The sequence below is a fragment of the Brienomyrus brachyistius genome, chromosome 5 (assembly GCF_023856365.1).
Source record: "Brienomyrus brachyistius isolate T26 chromosome 5, BBRACH_0.4, whole genome shotgun sequence".
Lineage (NCBI taxonomy): Eukaryota > Metazoa > Chordata > Actinopteri > Osteoglossiformes > Mormyridae > Brienomyrus > Brienomyrus brachyistius.
Genome location: NC_064537.1, coordinates 24,377,598 through 24,395,834, shown reverse-complemented (window position 1 = coordinate 24,395,834; position 18,237 = coordinate 24,377,598). Strand labels below are relative to the sequence as shown.

The following is an 18,237-nucleotide window of genomic DNA, read 5'->3' as shown; positions in this document are numbered from 1 at the left end:
TTCAGAATGCATATCTCTCATGTTCGTGTGACATTACTTCACTTAGACAAGGCGTGTTTAAGGAGCTGATTGGCTGCAGTGATTATGAAGCAGCTATCACCTTGTATGTGTGAGAGAGGGAGGGACTGTTTTCATGCTGGTGTCTCTGTGCCCCTCCAGGCTGCAGCAGCTAGATGAGGAGAACAGTGAGCTGCGATCGTGCGTTCCCTGCCTCCGCGCCAACATCGAGCGGCTGGAGGAGGTGAGGCCTGCCGGGTGCTCTCCTGTGCATCCGCCATACCAGGGCTGGGGGGCACCTATTTCTCTAGTGTTCCCAAAACTCAGGCAGTCGTTTCACGGGGGAAGTGTTTTCGGTGACAAAGATACTTTAATTCCTGTCTCTCCTCATATGGGTCGCAGTGTAAAAGCTCTGCTTGTGGTCATGCGACTGTTCTGCAGGAGAAGGGCCTTCTGTCACATGCTTCTACATGTACAGTGAGATACAGAAAACATGTGCGTAAATCAGTACCTGTGTAATTGAGTCCAAACAGGCAGTTCTGCAGAGCCCTCGGGGCTGCACTGGATCCTACGTAGAGTAGGCGGTAATGGTGTAATGATGATATGAGCAGAAGAAATAGGAAACTAACTTCTCTGCTGATGGTTATTGAAGGTCACGACAAGGTCGCTACTGTTAACCACGGTTAACCTGTTAATGTCTGCTCTTGGCAGCCCTTCAGAAAGCTCTTCATTTGTAATGTATTTCGTCTCTAGTGGTCAATGGCAGTACATTTTATATGATGGTTTTCTTACTGGGGAAAATGTAGAGATTCATGGAATTGATTATGTGAAGAAGGAACTGTATGTACCATCAGTTCACCTGCCAAGGATTTGAGTCGTGTTGCGCAGTGGACACCCCCAGGTCGCGAGTAGCGATGGCTGCCTTTTACCATACTTCCTCATCTTTTCTGTATTATCAGATTGTAAGGATTATTAAAGTCAGTAGTAAGGTGGCTGGGATATAGACAAGGTTCCCTGTGCTGTATATCTCGTTTAAATACAATTTGATATGCAAGATTTTTCACACCGCAAAACATCAGAAGGTTCCAAGGCAGAAGAGCAACTAATGACAAAACGTGAGAACAGTGCCCCCTACTGGCTGTTGGTTGATTTACAGGAGTCAGTATTCAGCTCGTTTAGATCTCTGGTACAAAGGCAAAGGTTTTTTTAAGGTTGCTGAGGTATCCCAGTAAATCTTTTCTAAAGGTCTTTGTTGCCCTTATTATCCATTGCTACTTTGCTGTGTATTAAACCGGAATAAATTAATATGAGAGTTTTTTTAAATTCCAGCGAGCCGGGTAATAAGTTTAATTTGAAGGGCACGCCAACCTCATTCCCATCTCACCCCCGGCTCACCCCACCCCCAGGAGAAGAGAAAGCTGCTGGATGAGGTGGAGAACGTGGCATACAGGCTGAGCGAGGAGATGGAGTCGCGGAGGAAAATGTCAGACAAGCTGTCGCACGAATGTCATAAGCACCAGAAAGAGAAGGAGTGCACACAGGAGGTGAGGTGTCACCCCGCCACCCTCGCTGCACGTGACGGACGGCGGGCGTCTTCATGTCTGTGTGTCAGACGCCAGTGTGAGGAGTCGCACCATCTGTCGCACACAGCTGATCGAGGACCTGCGCAAGCAGCTGGAGCACCTGCAGCTGTACAAGCTGGAGGTGGAAGCCAGGACGGGCCGATCGCCCAGCGCCGGGCTGCAGGAGTACCAGAGCCGCACCAGGGAGGCCGAGCTGGAGCAGGAGATCCGCAGGCTCAAGCAGGTAAGCGGCTCGCCGGCCCCTTGCACTCGCTCCTGCGAGGCCAAAACTCAACTGACACCACCCCGCCCCCCCCCTACAGGAAAACCGTAGCCTGAAGGAGCAAAATGACGAGCTCAACGGGCAGATCATCAACCTCAGTATCCAGGGGGCCAAGAACCTCTTCTCTGCCTCCTTCTCTGAGTCGCTGGCTGCAGAGATAAACTCCGTGTCCAGGGATGAGGTGAGGGCAAACAAAGATGAGTCAGTTGTTAGCCATCCCACTCGTCCATCCTCCAATCACATTCCTGATATGAGGTCACAGGAAGCCAAGGCAGCACAGGGCACAAGCCCGGAGTCCCTGGGCAGGAAGCAAGCAAGTAAACAATGTGGGAATATAGTGTGTGCAGTTGGCGTGTCTGCACACCGGCACTTGGAGAGAACATACAAACCCCACACATGCAGTAGGGGGCGCCATTGGACCCTCCAACTACCCAATGATCTGCCATGCTGCCCTTAAAATATGATATTAATAAATTGCTTCATCAATTAGCAGTGAATACATAGTTACATTTAAAATGCTAACAGATTGTGTACCATATAATTATGGATATTATACTATGTACATTTCATGTGTCCTGCTTTGTCTATCAGCCTCAAATCCTTTTTTAGTTTATGGAATCTGTTAATTTCTGTTTTCCAATCTCAAGTTAATGGAGGCTATTCAGAAGCAAGAAGAGATCAACTATAGGCTGCAGGATTACATCGACCGCATCATCGTCGCCATCATGGAGTCTAACCCATCCATCCTGGAAGTGAAGTAACAGCCATCCTACCCTCAACCCGCCACAGTCCCCTTAGTCTGACAGGGCTGTCCGTGTCCCACTGGGCCTCCATCCTGCACAGAAAGGGAAAATACTGTTGACACATTGTCAACACATTCACCAAGTGAAGTATGACTGCTGGTGTGGGACACACTTCTGAACTTGGTGGTAATGAGGGAATCGGTTGTACCACGTGTGTGTGTGTGTGTGTGTGTGTGTGTGTGTGTGTGTGTGTGTGTGTGTGTGTGTCCGTCCGTCCGTCCAGTGCGTGCTGGTTCCTGTGACGTCCCTGCAGCAGGGTTGGAGGGACCGGGGCTTGCTTCCTCTCTGCCATACATACGCCTCTGGGTGCAGTTTGCTTCACACCTTCTTCACGGTTAGGAAGAGAAGCCGTGAATTTCACCTGCCTGCACTTTGCCTTTGGAGACAGTGCAGCGTTTCAGCCAGTCATTCCAGGTGTCACTTTTTAACTAGATAATTGGACTAAAACTGAGTAATTCCCTAACAGTTTATAGAGTTGCTTGTTTGCTCTTTAGTCATTAGTCCTCCTTAAGGCACTTTGCTCCACATAGACACGCCTTCTGCCTTGATGGGCCTGCAGTTTATTAACTAACGTGTCTCCTTAACTCTTCTATGACTGTACAGACATTCTAGGCAAAATCTGATTGCAGGTTGCAGATTAAAGAGGCTGAATCACACCTTGTCAAACACACTAAAAGGAATCTGATCATTAAAAAGCATGATGCACTAGCTGGATGAAAGAAGCAGCTGTCCGAGCGAAGCGGACCTGGTCAGGTGGAACGCATGACCTGAAGGAGCTGGCTTTCCTTTTACAGTAGGCTTTAAGTGCGGATTTTTGTTACGTTTTAATTCAGTTCATTGTGTGTCTTCAGCATTTGATTTTGTTTCAGTTTTGTTTTGACAAGTTTGTCAACCCAAGTGAGGGGCAGTTCCCTTCCCCCTGCCCTGAGGGTGATGTGCTGTGATGCCACTTGGCATCCTGGGTACTGCGTGTGTGTGTGTGTGTGTGTGTGTGTGTGTCTTTGTTTCTGTGTGTGCGCACGCATGCGTGTTGGCGGCTTTGGGAAAGCTGGCTTTTGACCCCATGGCTGTCGTCTTGCGGCGGAGCGAGTCGAAGAGACTAGCCGTCGAAAGAGGCATATGGCTGTCTCTCCTCTCACTTAGCAAGGACACACACAGCAGTGCTGGCCACTAGATGGCGCAGTTGTACTGAGTTCACTTTTGCATTCGCCAGATTCAGTCGTACAGTTGGAAACATGGAAGATTTTTAGTCATTCAGGAAAAAGTCATGTTGGGGGAAAAAATGCCTGTCGTCCTCCTAGTTCGATCGCGCACAGACTCTGATTTCTGCTAAATGCAGTAGCTGGTGATTTACAGGTACTACAATAGCATCACCTGTTGCAGTGCTGCAGCTTCTTAATATGGCACACAGGACTGCCTGTGGTGCATTATGTCGTCGCCACTCAGACTGGCCTCGGAGCCCTTGGAGGTGTATCTGTCTGGGAGCTGACGCGTCTCTTTCTGTGTGATGTACATGGACTTTCAAGGAACTGCCTGGGGCTTCCAGCTCTGCCGAATTTAGTGTGCGGCTGGAGCTGATCAGTCTGTTCCTTACTGCTACTCTAACAGAAAATGTTTTTTCATATAAGCAGTGGTAAATTCTGTATGGTTCTACTTAAGGTCCCTCTTTCTCCTTTGTTCTGGGATGTAATTAATATGAATTTAAAGCGCTTGGTGCACTGTTCTGTTGTTTTCTTACTCAGTATGGGTGTTAAATTATTTAACAACATACACTAGATCAATACAAGGGACCTCGTTAAACCAGTTGGCAGCTGGGATCTGTCAGCTCTCCTTTCTTATGACCCAGGTCTTAGAAATGCAAGGGATGGGGCCGATTCTGCTAACGCATGGCTGTCCTAAAGCAATAATCATAATGTTGAAGGAAACCTAGGGGAAGTCCTGACCGTCAAGCTGGAAATCGGGGTGGCGAGCGTGAGAAGGTGGAATGCCCGCCGGCGTGGAACAGCCAGACGCCATGGGCGGGCACTTCCTTTCTCGCCAACTCTGCCCCCATTGGGTCACCGCTAGTCAATCAACGCTTTCCTGGACAGGGAAGCTCAGAGATGTTGCCAGTGATGGACACGCCATGACTGAGGAAATGAGGACTGTATATTTGGATGTATTATAGTATTTTGGACATGGCTGCACTGTTGAGGGATTGACCTATCTTAGCTGGAGGGCGCAGCCTCACTCCTGCACCTAAACACTCGCTATGTAATCTTCAGAGCTACATGACATGGCCTTGGATGTAAATGACTGTACATGTAAACTCCTCTTTTTCTAACTTGTAGACTTGTTGGTATTTTTATAGTAAGAAAAATGAGAATGATCCTTTGAATTAGCCCTCTTCACATAGGGTGTCACCTTGAATCCCCTCCCCTCCCCCCCCCCTCCCCCCAATTATTTCTCACGTAAATCTGTAGATATATGGGTATTCAGCTTTTCCGTTTCTCTCCATGGCTGGACACCAGCACTGTTGTTCATGAATACCTTAGCATACTCAGCGTGAAGGGGAATTAAACTTGTCTAATTAGTTGGAAATGCATGGTGTAGACGTATTTTTCCATCCAGTGTCACTCTCTGAGAATCCAGTGGGTTAGCAATTGTGCACTGACGTCACAACTGTAATTAGCTCAGCTAGTGCTTTTAAGACTTTTCTGTCTGTTCTGATTTGTTTTATATTTGTAACTGCTCACTGTTGGGCCTAGTGAAAGGTAGCCTGCAGACATTATTTTATGACTTAAAATTATAATTTAAAGAAGTCTGTGATCTGTTGTCTTCGTTTAATAGGAGGCAATAGGCTAGTTGTACTGTGCCATTAATGAGAAAAAATCTATTCACATTATGATAGCTGCGCCGCCAGCATTTTCATACTGCACTCTGCCACTGGCAGTAGTGCATCATTAAAGTTATTTATTAAACCTAATGGAACAACCTGTGATGCATAATACAGTTAAAAATAACACTGCATTATATGCCTGTAAAAGTCTTTTCTTGCAATATCATCCTCAACTCATTAAATGAGATTATGCACTTGAAAATGCTTTCTGTAAATCACTTATTACTGTTTTGAAAATTGCCAAACATGATTATAATTTGTCAGCCAATTTCATGTATTCTCAGATAATCTGGCATAGTTTACACTGTCACAGGCTAAACAGTGAGCAGATGAATTGTAGAAACACACTTATAAACTGAAGTATTTTGTTCTCTGTATTTTGGTATTTTTGCAACATATGTTCACTCTTATAAAGTGGTATGCACAAAACTGACCGATGAGGGGAGACACTTGGTATAGATAGTAGTCCCTCTGATCTGTCATCACTTTTTTTGAGGTCCCTTACTAATCCTCCTGCCTAAGGTTTTGGATTTTTGGTCCAATAGTGTGCATACAGCCATTTCTGAGATACAGCCTCTTATTGGTCTAAATATGGTAGGACAACCAATGTGTAGGCTTGTCAGTTAACTGTAATGAAGTTTAAATGTGAATATGAATCCTTATTTTTTGTAAGACTTTTGCTCTAACTCTAGCTTCCAAATGTCCAAAGAAAGTTGATTCTAAGGCGCGGGATATCACTATCGGGTGCTGCACTAACGGCTCAAGTTAAAGACAAGAAAAAAATAAGAATAAAAAAAAAAACGGATGATTGTAATGTCAACTGAAGTTTATTCTGATTGTGGAGGATACTGTATTGATTAAAAGATCAGTATTGTGTACTGCTGTATGTTACCATTTCTTTTGAAAAAATTCGAAAGATGTAATCATTATTGTTTGGAGAATTATAGACTTTCCAAATCACTGTAAAAAAGAAAAAAAATATTCAGAAAGATTGAAAATGGCTCCTTAGTCGTTACTGTGGGTGTGTGTGTGGGGGGGTGTGTGTGTGTTGTGCCTTCACCTTGTGGTGAGTACAGTTATTACTACATAATAGGCTGCTGGAGCCAATCCCAGGATAGGGCACAAGGTAGGAGTACATTCTGGATGAGGTGCCAGTTCATTGCAGGGAACACACACTAGATGCAATTTAGATGCTGATTCTTGAAGTGTCTTGCTGTTTGACAATATTTTACCCAATGGAAAAACACTTGAGTATTGTATCCATCCATTTTCTGTAACCCCTCATCCTATTGAAGGTTGCAGGGGCTCCAAAGCCTATAGGTGACAGGCACAAAACAACCCAGGATGGGGCACCAACGCAATTAAGCGCAGCATGTTTTTGGACTTGGGGGGAGACACTGGAGCACCTAGAAAAAAACTCATGCCAACAAAGGGAGAGCTCGCAAAGTCCACACACGCAACCATAGCAGACATTCAGAGGTGTGAGGCAACAGTGCTAAGCAGTGTGTTACCATGCTGGATATCATATATAATGTTTTTATGCCTTGAACAACAATTTAGTTATGAAATGTGAGCATTGCTGATTTCTAACAACCAATATTTAAATTTCAAACATTAAGTAGTATATTTCCCAGTGAAGAATGTCATCGAATGAAGACTTGTAAAAATGTAACTTGATTGGTTGATTTAAAACAGGGTTCTGCAAAATTACTTAGTGAGAGCTGCTGCTTCAAATGGAGGAGGGCGGAGCAGCTGAAAAAACTGTGACTTTGGGGGTAATGATGGTAAATTATCCCAGTTACTGCTACAAGGGTTAGACAATGAAACACTAGCCAAAATGTTTGAGGTTAAATAAAATACTGTTAATAAAATACTGCAATCCACACGACTTCATGGGACACACATCAGAGTTCAAAAGATGACAAATTGGTGGTGTGTGTTTCACCGGTGCATCTGTGACCAGGACAGCAAGTCCTTGTGGTACATCAAGAGTCACGGTTTCCTGTAGTAGCTCATGTCTGTGTTGAAGACCATTGATTTAAAGCATTAAAAAAAACAATATTGTAAGTCAACTTTACTTCAGAATATTTATCTCATCTTTATTGATATTAGGCATATGTAGTGGATGCTTCATATATCCCCCAAATCTTTCACCTCATTTGGGCAATGCACTCCCTAGGTCCAGCTGGCATCCTGAGAGATCATAAACTCAGACTCGGATGCCTACTCAACTAGGGACTAATATACAGATCAGCATCAAAATGCTGAAATGATTGGTAAATTCCAGCTTTTTGTTTTGGGGCAGACGCAACTGTGGGACCAGCAGGAAACAATACTCTGATGTCAACCATGGAAGTCTGGTATTCTACTGGTGGGATTGACAGAGGAATCGCTACTGCTTTGGTAGAATCATGTGATATATCTGAACCACAAGAATGATGCTGTGCAGACACATGTAAGAGGTCTAAAAGTACGGACCCACGCAAGGTTTGATTCATTATTTTAAAACGTCATCCGCTGATGTGTGCCAGATATCTCGGTAAGTTTCACTACTTTTCCCGAATAAGGAAATACGCAACTGAGTCCAATTCTGAAAAAAAACGCGGCGAGGGAAAGTCCACCCACAGAAATACCAATTACATGAATTTCCCCCATGCTTTCGTTTTTTATATATCTGAACAGAGATCTCGTTGGGCTTGCGAGTACAGACGGAACGTTTGTTTGTAGGAACCATTCACACAGAATTGCGACGTGCTACACGGATTTATTTAGTAAGCCCACTCAGAGGTGCATGGATGGTTTGTTCTTCAATGTATTTCAGCAAGAGCTGATGCATGTTTTCGGCCTTTAGCTGTTATTGGTGAGCGGAACCTATAATTTACATATATATGCTTAAACCGAGATAACGAAGCTGGCTGCCAAGCCATCAAATGTTTCTCCTAAACGAAAGTGTTGTTCAGTTATGTGATGCGTGCATGATAAATATCACCAAAAGGTTTAGTCAGATAACCGTTTTGGATTTTCCGACAAAAGTTACGCAGGTCACTGGCTTGTCTGAGCCGATTTTTTTCGGAGCCAGATACTCTGACATCAAAATTGTATCATAGTCGCTATTTGCTTTACTTGAATAGATTGTCAGATCGGCCGGAAAGTGATCATTCACCACCACCAGCCGATGCATGTGTGTTCGAGTGTGCTTTTTTTAATCGACTGGCTTGCTCGCTACCGTCTTAAACCACACGTATCACGATACCATAGGCGGTTCTAACCCCTATTTAGGGGATCAGCCCCCTATATATAGTCCCATTGAAGAATAGTTTTTCTAAATCCATTGAGCGATTTCCCCTGATTTTCGTATACATGTCTTACCCCAGCTCAGCAAATTCTCGGCAAATTTTATCATGGAGGGTGTCCTCCTCAAAAATTTCCCACTTAAGTACGATCAAGCATCAAGGCTTTTGTGCTTGTTGAGATACAAGTTACATCATTCCTTAACATTTAACAGTTAACATTATTCCGAAAACCTCAGTGAAGAATTGTGCCTCTATGTCCTCAGGACTGCATGTAGATGGAGGGACCAGACGCAGAGGCAGAAGTGCGACTTGAGTTGAACCGGCATGTCAGAACTCTTTGTACATCAGGGGATGCTGTGGAAATGATAGAGACCCTTAAGTTACTGACCCGTTACCTGTGTGATGGGCCAAACACCGAGGTCTCCGAAACACTTATGAAAGAGTTCAACCGGGTGCATTATACCAGGATTTTAAAGTTCCTCGCCAGTAACCTCCAAGCTGATTGGCTGCAGCGGCTCAATGCCTCTCAACACCGTGAACTCTGGGATAGGTTTTTCCTATGTGGTCCACCAGACCAATCAATGCTGGTACTCATGGACTGCATTGGTACTCTCAGGTATGTATTATTTTAAGAATAATTAGGAGTATTTGGCATGGATGTTTGTTTCCCGCAAAATCGCCCTTAAAACTCCTGTCCGTTTGACATTTAGTCAAAGTTCGGGTCAGGACAAGGTGGTGGACGTCCTTGAGCAGTACCTTCAGACTGGCCGTCTGACAGATCTGCTGTGGAGTCGGTGCAAAGGGTCTAACTCCTCAGACTCCCCACAGCTCAGAGAGATACTTCTGGGACGCCTGGTGTCTTTACCGGATATCACTGCCAACCACTTACATCCACACAACAGACCTCTCTTCCTGCCAGACTACTACTACCCCCTTCTGGCCAGGGAAATGAATTGCGCCCTGGAAAAGACCTGCAGGGCTCTGAGAGGTAGGACAGCCAGGATCTCAGGGTACCTTCTACTTATCGTTATCGATAAATACGCATGCCTGTCTTTGCATAATGATCCATTTGTCGTGGTGACGAAACTGTCTTTAAATATATTTCTTATGTGAATAATACATGATGTATGTCTAGCCTCATTTTTTTCTGCAGTGTGTCTTGTGGTCTTCATGTCCCTACAGGTGGACAGGATTGTTCCCTGAGTTTTGTAGCAGAGCTGTTGGGGAAAGCTTGCATACAGGGACATAGCAGTAAGTGTAGATTTATAGCTATTAATTATTTATTATAGACATAGTGCACTGCTTATGTCATATTCCCTGCTTGCTTGTGTGCGTTCGTGCGTGTGTGTGTGTGTGTGTGTGTGTTGCACCTCTGACAGAGCTGGTGTTTCGGGAGCTGGCACCGCGCCTCTGTGCCAACACTCGCTCCGACATGGTGTGGCAGCGTGTGTGCTGGCGGCTCATGGAGAATGTTCCGGAGCGCTGGATGGAGAGCGTGGTCGTGGGGCTTGTGCAGGCCGTGGACGGGTGAGTGGAGAGACCACCGGAGATGGTACGGATGGATACGGAGCCCATGGAGCCGGTAACGACAGCCTACCCTCTCTCCGTCTCTCCCCTCAGACCAGATGCCCTGTCCAGGATCATGGGGAATCTGGTGGTGAAGAATAAGAAGGTCCAGTTTGTGGTCACACACAAACTGCTGCTCTTACAGTACAAGTACGAGGTGAGGTGCTGGACTGAAGGTCGCTGATTCGTGCATTTGAAGTGTTTTAGTGATGCTGTCTGAAACCAACATTCATACAGGTATGTAGAAATTGTCTAGTCTTCATGTCCTATCTTTTCTCTCCTATGAAACGCACACGTACAAGTGCGAGCGAAGCTTGGGAGTGAAAATCAGCTATTTATCCTATTTATCTGCCGCCCTCGGAACAGTTTTTGAACCTAAGTATCTTGCTCAAAAGGTTAGCGGCTATTTATTTGTCAGCCAGGGGATTTGAACCAGCAACCCACTGGACTTTGGCACCCTCATAACCTACACAGCCATACAGCGCCCCACAGAGGCAACCTGTAGGTGTCTCTTGTGAGATAAATGATAGTGTTTGTAATTCCTGTTTGGTATTTTTTTCTCATTGGCCAAGAGCCGCGTCCTGAGGACCCTCCTGGGATACCTGGCACGGGACAGGGAGCGCCGGCCGCTCCTCTCTCAGGTCGGTTATAAGCAGGCAAACCAGCTGCTATCTCATGTCGCGTCCCTTGAGTGCTGCAGCCCATGAGTGCGTGACTCTTGTTCACTTTGCGCGTTATGCATGCTCAGGTTCTGTAGCCCATGAATACATGATGCTCTCTGACTGCGTGTGTGCTGCATACTCAGTCGCTGCAGCCTATGAGTGTGTGATGCTCTTTGAATGCACTGGTGCCACGCTGCATCCTGTGAGTGCATGACATTCTCTGATTGCACATGTGCCCCATGCACAGGTGCTGCGGGCGCTGTGCCAGGCCTGGTCCAGCAGCAGTGCAGTCAAACACACCCCCCTTGAGCAGCAACTCTACGTGAGCCGCTGTCTGCTGTTATGCGTAGGTCTGCTGGATGACCGCGAGCTGGAGGAGCTGCGGGCAGGTGGGTGGCCATGCAGGCTGGCGTGTAGCAGTAGGTTTAACCAGGTTTAAGACCCAGCAGGGTGTTTTCGAGGGGGCCGCATATGTTATTTACCCATTCCCTAAATTCCTGTATGGGGTCCAAGTCTCTCTCATTGCCTATTTAGATTTGCGGCAATGCATGCTGGGAGGGATCCAGTGCCGCCTGGACAGCGCCGTGGTGCAGATACGGCGGATCGGCATGGTGGTCGGCGAGTGCCTGAGCTCCCGGCTGGATGCCGGCGGGACCCAACTGAAATTCGAGGTAAGGGCCGATCTGACGTCCCGCAGGAAAATCCGATACGGTCATTCATTTGTCTGCTTTTTTTTTTATTACGAATGTGTTACTGACTGGCAGCGCAGCGCTGATATCATGTCAAAAGGCAGGCTGACATTTCTCGTTCCCAGTATGACGATGATGAGGAGATTAGGGAGCTGCTCTCCATGATGGACCCCCATGTGCCCGAGGAGGCCGTACCCTCGGAGGAGGTCGTCCCTGCTGACAGGTGACGTCTGGGAATAAGTCTGCAATTCGCTCTGTCATTCAGTCTTTATCGCAGCTGTCCCTTTTAAGCACAGCACTGTCTTGTTTTCTGCCCGCAGACCAGGGAACCAGTGCGCAGAGCAGAAGGAGAGTGCCGGGTCACGCGGGCGGCCAGGCTCACCGCTGAGCTCGTCGCCAGAGCATGATCCGGAGGGTGACGGGGGGTCAGGCTCAGAACTGGACAGGTGAGAAGACAGGAAGTGGCGTCTGAGCGGGGACTCGGTCCCTGCCTGCTAATGTGAGCTCTCTGTCTGTGACAGCGATGATGAGCTCGCCCCCTACGACATGTCTGCCGATCAGGAGATGCCCACTGCCGCTCCCCCCCGGTACCTGCGGGATTGTTTGGAGGGTAAGAGCAGGTGTCCCCATCACCTCCCATGGTCTCCCCCCCTCCCCAGGTGGATGGCTTTTTTGTAACTGGCTCCTCCCTGCTGTCTGCCCCCCCCAGCCCTCATGTCCTCTAAGGACGCCGCCCGTGTGGAGCTCAGCCTGCGGGCCGCAGAGGGTCTGGTGCGGCGGAACATCTCGGCGGCCAGGGAGGTGACTCACGTGCTCCGGCCCCCTGACCCTTATCCCTCACCTCACCAGCCTGACCCCCCCCCACGTCCCCTCCCCAGCTGTCTCTTCTCATGCCTGTCTGTCCGCAGGTTGGTGTAGAGCTCAGCAAAGTGCTTCTGCACCTGGAGGATTCGTACTGCATCCCCGACTTCCTTGCACTACGGCGGGGGGCCATGGTGGCCCTTGTGGTCACCGACACCGTCCCTGTACGTCACTGAGTACACTCATCTGTCCATCCATCCAAATATCCAACCCTAACCGCCTCTAGCACAAGGTGCAGCGCAGGGCAGGGGGCACCCTGGTTGGGATGCCGGTCCATGGCAGGGCTCACACAGTCACACTCTGTGGCCAATTTAGAGATTCCTGGCCGCTTGTGTTTGAACGCTGGGCTGGAGCTGGAGTCCTTGGAGAAAACAGGGAAGGTCGGGAGGCTCCACCCTCAGCCCAGGAGGCGTGAAGTAATGGAGACGGCCATCCGGAATATGCATTTCATATTTGCCTGCAGTGGTACAAGATTTATCCCTGAGCTCTGTAACATACCTCTGGGGAAAATGTATCTTCTTTAAAATGTATTTGAAATGAATGTTAAGCGCAACATAGGCAGACAAGTATTATCAAAATGGAGAAGTCTTTTCTAAGATCCTGCCTGCTAACCGTTTAACTGTTTAAACGTCCAACCAGGTAGTTGAGTTCCTCACCACCGAGTTCTACGCTGTGAATTACAGTCTGCGGCAGCGCCTGGATGTCCTGGAGGTGAGAGGGCGGATTGTCTCCCCCAAGTAGCTTCTCACATTCAGCAGACTTGTTATTAAGAGAACCCCACCCCCCCTCTCATTTATACCAGGTGCTCGCCCTGTCAGCCCAGGAGCTATCCCAGCCAATCATAGAGCAGGGCCGGCCTCCCCGGGGGGCTCAGCCCATCAGTGTGGTGAAACCCCTCGACCAGAATGCCCCGCCTCTGCACTGGAGGCAGGTGGTGGAACAGCGCATTCAGAGCAAGACCCGGCGCTTTGCTAAAGTAAGGCTCCGCCCTCCTCTGCTACAATTGGCCAGCTGGTTCCTCACATGACCTAATGATCATTGATGTTAAATGAGGATAATTTCAACTTTCTGTTAAGTCCCATAATACATGCATCAGAATTTAGCCGTGAGTCAAAATATGGAAATTAAACACGGCGTTGATGAAAAGTTTCACATCGTAGTCTTTGTTTTTTTTGGCAAGATTGTTGCAATGAAACGCTATTAAGATGCAGCGTTCAGGTGTTTGCGCTCAAGATTTGCGAGCTGTGAAGCAGCCTTTGTGTTGCCAGAGCAGGACACCGTCTCCATGGGCTGTGATCTCATTCCACGCAGGGTGCTGCCTCTGCTACCGGCACGGCTGCTCCCAGCCGCTATGCTCCTCTTGCTGGCTGCTTCTTCTTCCCGTTGCTGTGTAACTATGACAGGTACATAAGGGGTGGAGCCTGGGGTCCCATGGCGTGGTGACCACGGCGTGAGGGGCTCGTATCTAAGGACAGTTTGAAACACAATTTTGTCCCATAGTTACCGAATGATGTCATGGTGTCTATGTCTCCACCCTGCCCCTGTCTCTCAGGCCGCAGGTGACCTTTGACCTCATGGGGAGTGACCACCTGGTGCTGGGGAGGCTGGTGCACACGCTGGGCCTGCTGACGCACCTGGCGGTAAACGCGCCGGTACGTAGCACAGCCCCGCCCTCCTTCCGGGAGGGGCGGGGCCCCGTACCATGCGTCATTGGGGATCTCCGCTTACTCGGGCGTGCTGTCACACAGGTGGCCACTCAGATGGGCAAGGCTCTACTGGACTTTGTGTGGAATGTCCGTTACCATAGCGACCAGTGAGTGAGACGCCGCTTTGCAGACGAAAACTCAGGCAAACACCCACACAGACCACGAGCCCTAATCTTCCACGTCCCTGTGCTGTGTGTGACACTCGGCTTCTGCCGTCAGGGTGGTCCGGCAGGGCGTCCTCTTCGCAGTCTGTGCCGTTTTCCTCACCATGCCTGCCCAGCACCTGCTGCCGGAGCTCAGCGATCTGCTGCCGGAGACGAGGGCCTGGCTGGCAGGTAGGAGGGCGCCGCCCGGCTGCCTCTTCCCCCCAGTGCCTCATACTCACAATATCTGCAGCCACGAGCCCTAATCTTCCATGTCCCTGTGCTGTGTGTGACACTCGACCGCCATTAAAACCCACTTCTGATTTTCAGTTGTGTGTTTGAAACCACTGTCATCGGTAAATGCATCATCATTCTCATTGGTGCCTTTTGTTTTGTTCCTCTCTCTATATAAGAACATATACAGCTCTGGAAAAAATATAATTATATGCATTTTAAAAACCTGGTTTAATCCTGGTTCAGCTGGCAGGCAGAAGCCTACGCTGAGCAGCAGGTTACTTCCAGGCTCAAAATTTCTAAGACAGCAGGACACAAGAATAAGGTGAAGCAGGAGACACTGGGAATGACCAAGAACCAGCCAGGTAGAGGGAGGAAGGAACTTTCTAATTAATGCCAGAGACGACTGTCAACTTATTTCACAGTTTCTGATGAATCGTAGGATGACATCAAGTGACCTTCAGAAGGAAAGGGAAACATTAAGTGCAGGTGTGAAGTGCACTGTTAGGACAGTGTGTATCAGGCTCCTAGGAATGAAGTCCCATAAAGCAAGGAAGCGGCCTTCATCAATGAGAAGCAGGGAAGAGCCAGGCTGCAGTTTGCAAAAAATATATATATTATTTGAGTGAAACAAAAATTGTGCTGCGGACTCTGACTTTTTTCAAGAGCTGTGTAACTGAAGAAGTGGCATCTTTGGTGAGGGGGAGTCGTGAGAATCGGGCTGCAGGCAGATCTCTCGCTGGGCCAGCCCCCGGACTGGTGACCCACTGCTGCAGGGAGTTCCTGGCAGGCAGAAACTGCGTCAGTTGGGGATGTCCTGCCCTCAACACGGGTCAGGCGGGGGGGGCGGGGGGGAGATTGCAGCTGTGACACGGCATTTCTGGGAAGTAAAGTGGGGATTTAAGGACATCCTGTACAGTGAGACCTTGTTCGCTGCCAGCTTATCTTCCCCTCCATTTCCATAGAAAATGCAAATCTGTGAGATGGTGCCCCTTCCATACAAATTCAGTTTTAGAATCTAGTCATGATGTCATGTTGGTAATAGTGTGTGTGATTGGTAATGAGGTAGATAACTGTGATCGGTGGTTTCAGACATGGTGGAGGGAGACCCAGACACAGACTGCCGCAGCCTGGCTGCCCAGGCCCTGGCCCTGCTGGAGAGGAGCCTCAGGGTGTCCCTGGAGGTCCCGGCCGAGGCCCCCCAGGCCTGAAGCGAAAGGACGCCGCGGGGGTCCTGCTTTCAACGCGGCTCCCACCCGCCTCTTCAAACGGGGACAGAACAAAGAGAGCGGAAGACGGAGGACAGAAATAGAGCAGGAATTTGGTGGGGAGGGGGGACGTTTTTCTCAGCATCTTCTCAGAAATCTGTCTCCTTCACAGGTGTGAGGAAGCTGTGTGATCCCCCCCCCACCATGAGCCGACGTCACCCTCCCTTAGGAATCGCACAGCTGTAATGCTGATTTTATGCTCAGAAAATATAGCGGCAGTGAAACTGAAAGTAATATTTAGACATGAGATCACACACGGCTCTAAAGCAACTCGCTTGTTTCATTGCTTTGTTGTTATTTATTGAGCGTCCACTCAGCTGTAACTATGCTGATTACAGGTATTGTACTTTACTTTTGAATAAAAAGTTCTTCTCAGGACTGTAATAAAGCTAAAGCATGTTTGTTCTGTTAAACTCTTAAGACCAAGTTGGTCCTGGTACCAGATGGTTGGGTGGTGCTGTCGCTGCACACCTCCACAGTAGGGGTTTGAATCCCATCTCTGCTGTGTGTGTGTGTGTGTGTGTGTGTGTTATCTATATTACATTGTGCTAGCCAAATGTCCCCACAATGTCATATAATGGTGAAAATAACAGTTTTTTCAGTCTCCACAAGGGGAAACTCAATTTTATAAAAATCTGTGACTCCAATGAAAAAACTAAAAACGCCGAAAGTCTTGTATTTTGTTTGGTTGTTTATTGTTAAAGTCAGGGCTGGGTGGGGGTTACGGTCGTCATTGTTGGGATTAGGGTCCCCATAAAGATATGAATACGTGGACTGTGTATATCTGTGTGTATGTGTGTGTGTGTGTGTGTGTTCTGCCTGTTAGTGTATGGGTTTCCTGCAGGTGGTCCAGTCTCTTCCCCCAGTTCAGAGACATGAAGATAGGTTGTACATAACCGACGTGTGTACCCGTGTTTGGTTGAAAGCCCATCCAGAGTGTCTCCTGACTTAAGCCTGACTGAAGCGGTTGGAAGATGATGGACAGCATTTTGGATATATATATATTTTTTAAATCACCTAAATTTTCTTGTGGTAGTTCTATGGGAAATTGGTGTTATACAGGTTTTAAAATGAAGTAAGATATACCTTCTAATGACCCAGCGGCTGGTGCCGTACAGCATTGGGAGCACACAGCTTTGAAAATAATTGAAACCACTCAATATTTTTAAAAAAATATGCATTTTTAAATCCTAGTTTAATCCTGGTTCTGCTGGCAGAAGGCTGCACTGAGCAGCAGGCTGCTTCCAGGCTCGAAGGTTCTAAGACAGCAGGACACAAAAACAAGCTGAAGCAGGAGATACTGGGAACAACCAAAAATCAGCCAGAGAGGGCAAAAGCAACTTTATAATGCCAGAGATGATCGTTAACTTATCAGGCAGGGCCTCATAAATCGGAAGATGACCTCAAGTGACCTTCAGACAGAATAGGAAACATTAAGTGGTGTGAAGCACTGCTAGGCCAGTTCATAACAGGCTCCTAGAAGCAGGACTGAAGACCCATAAAGCAAAGAAGAAGCCCTTCATCAATGAGAAGCAGGGAAGGGCCAGGCTGCAGTTTCCAAATTAATGTATATTTTACAGAGACACACACCCATGAATTAAGAAATGAGTGAAACTGAAAATTTTGCTGTGATCTCATTTTTTTCCCAGAGCTGCATGTGTGTAATAGTGATACTCAGCCTTGGGCTAACACCAGCTGGAGCTCCTAACAGACTTTGGAGGCTGATTCTGCATCTCACTCTTTCCATTTTAAGTGCTTTCCACTGAGAGGAGCAGCATCTGTGAAAAGGAATGAGGTTTGGAGAAACTGTAAATCCCTGAGGTAAACAGTGAGGGAGCCTGCTGAGGAAGATGGCTGTTTTTACACGTAATGTGCTCTTCCTGGGTTGTGTACATTTTTTAATTTAATTGGCATTTTTAAATTTGTAATTCACTGGGAGCATGCTTGTTAGGCAGTATAGCTACACTCACCGGCCACTTTATTAGGCACACCTGTCCAACTGCTCGTTGACGCAAATTACTGATCAGCCGATCACATGGTGGCAACTCAATGCATTTAGGCATGTTGACATGGTCAAGACGAACCGCTGCAGTTCAAACCGAGCTTCAGAATGGGGAAGAAAGGTGATTTAAATTACTTTGAACGTGGCATGGTTGTTGGTGCCGGACGGGCTGGTCTGAGTATTGCAGAAACTGCTGATCTTCTGGGATTGTCATGCACAACCATCTTTAGGGTTTACAGAGAATGGTCCGAAAAAGGGAAAACATCCAGTGAGCGGCAGTCCTGTGGGCG

The 18,237-nt window shown here is 47.7% G+C and overlaps 2 protein-coding genes across 4 annotated transcripts in view; both read left to right on the top strand.

Annotated features, from left to right (window-relative positions):
- Positions 1 to 6,521, top strand: part of rab11fip3 (RAB11 family interacting protein 3 (class II)) — a 50,156-nt gene extending 43,635 nt beyond the window's left edge. For both annotated transcript variants that reach the window (XM_049014472.1, XM_049014473.1), the window contains 5 exons: positions 160 to 241; positions 1,404 to 1,541; positions 1,648 to 1,803; positions 1,883 to 2,023; positions 2,490 to 6,521. In XM_049014472.1, the coding sequence (XP_048870429.1) occupies positions 160 to 241; positions 1,404 to 1,541; positions 1,648 to 1,803; positions 1,883 to 2,023; positions 2,490 to 2,603 (631 nt within the window). In that variant the 3' untranslated portion in view covers positions 2,604 to 6,521. The remainder of the gene's footprint in view (positions 1 to 159; positions 242 to 1,403; positions 1,542 to 1,647; positions 1,804 to 1,882; positions 2,024 to 2,489) is intronic.
- Positions 6,522 to 8,218: 1,697 nt separating this feature from the next.
- On the top strand, positions 8,219 to 16,339 carry telo2 (TEL2, telomere maintenance 2, homolog (S. cerevisiae)). Of its 2 annotated transcripts, none has more exons than XM_049015069.1 (21): positions 8,219 to 8,383; positions 9,080 to 9,432; positions 9,527 to 9,804; positions 9,999 to 10,067; positions 10,196 to 10,343; positions 10,437 to 10,540; positions 10,950 to 11,023; positions 11,292 to 11,433; positions 11,579 to 11,715; positions 11,859 to 11,956; positions 12,054 to 12,179; positions 12,255 to 12,343; positions 12,443 to 12,534; positions 12,642 to 12,758; positions 13,234 to 13,305; positions 13,397 to 13,570; positions 13,906 to 13,997; positions 14,147 to 14,246; positions 14,343 to 14,407; positions 14,520 to 14,635; positions 15,770 to 16,339. In XM_049015069.1, the coding sequence occupies exons 2-21, from the start codon at positions 9,092 to 9,094 to the stop codon at positions 15,886 to 15,888; spliced, it is 2,553 nt and encodes an 850-aa protein (XP_048871026.1). In that variant the 5' UTR covers positions 8,219 to 8,383; positions 9,080 to 9,091; the 3' UTR covers positions 15,889 to 16,339. The 2 variants fall into 2 exon arrangements, with proteins under 2 accessions (XP_048871026.1, XP_048871027.1); XM_049015070.1 differs by having other exon boundaries at positions 8,220 to 8,383; positions 10,437 to 10,539; positions 10,955 to 11,023.
- Positions 16,340 to 18,237: the final 1,898 nt, after the last annotated feature.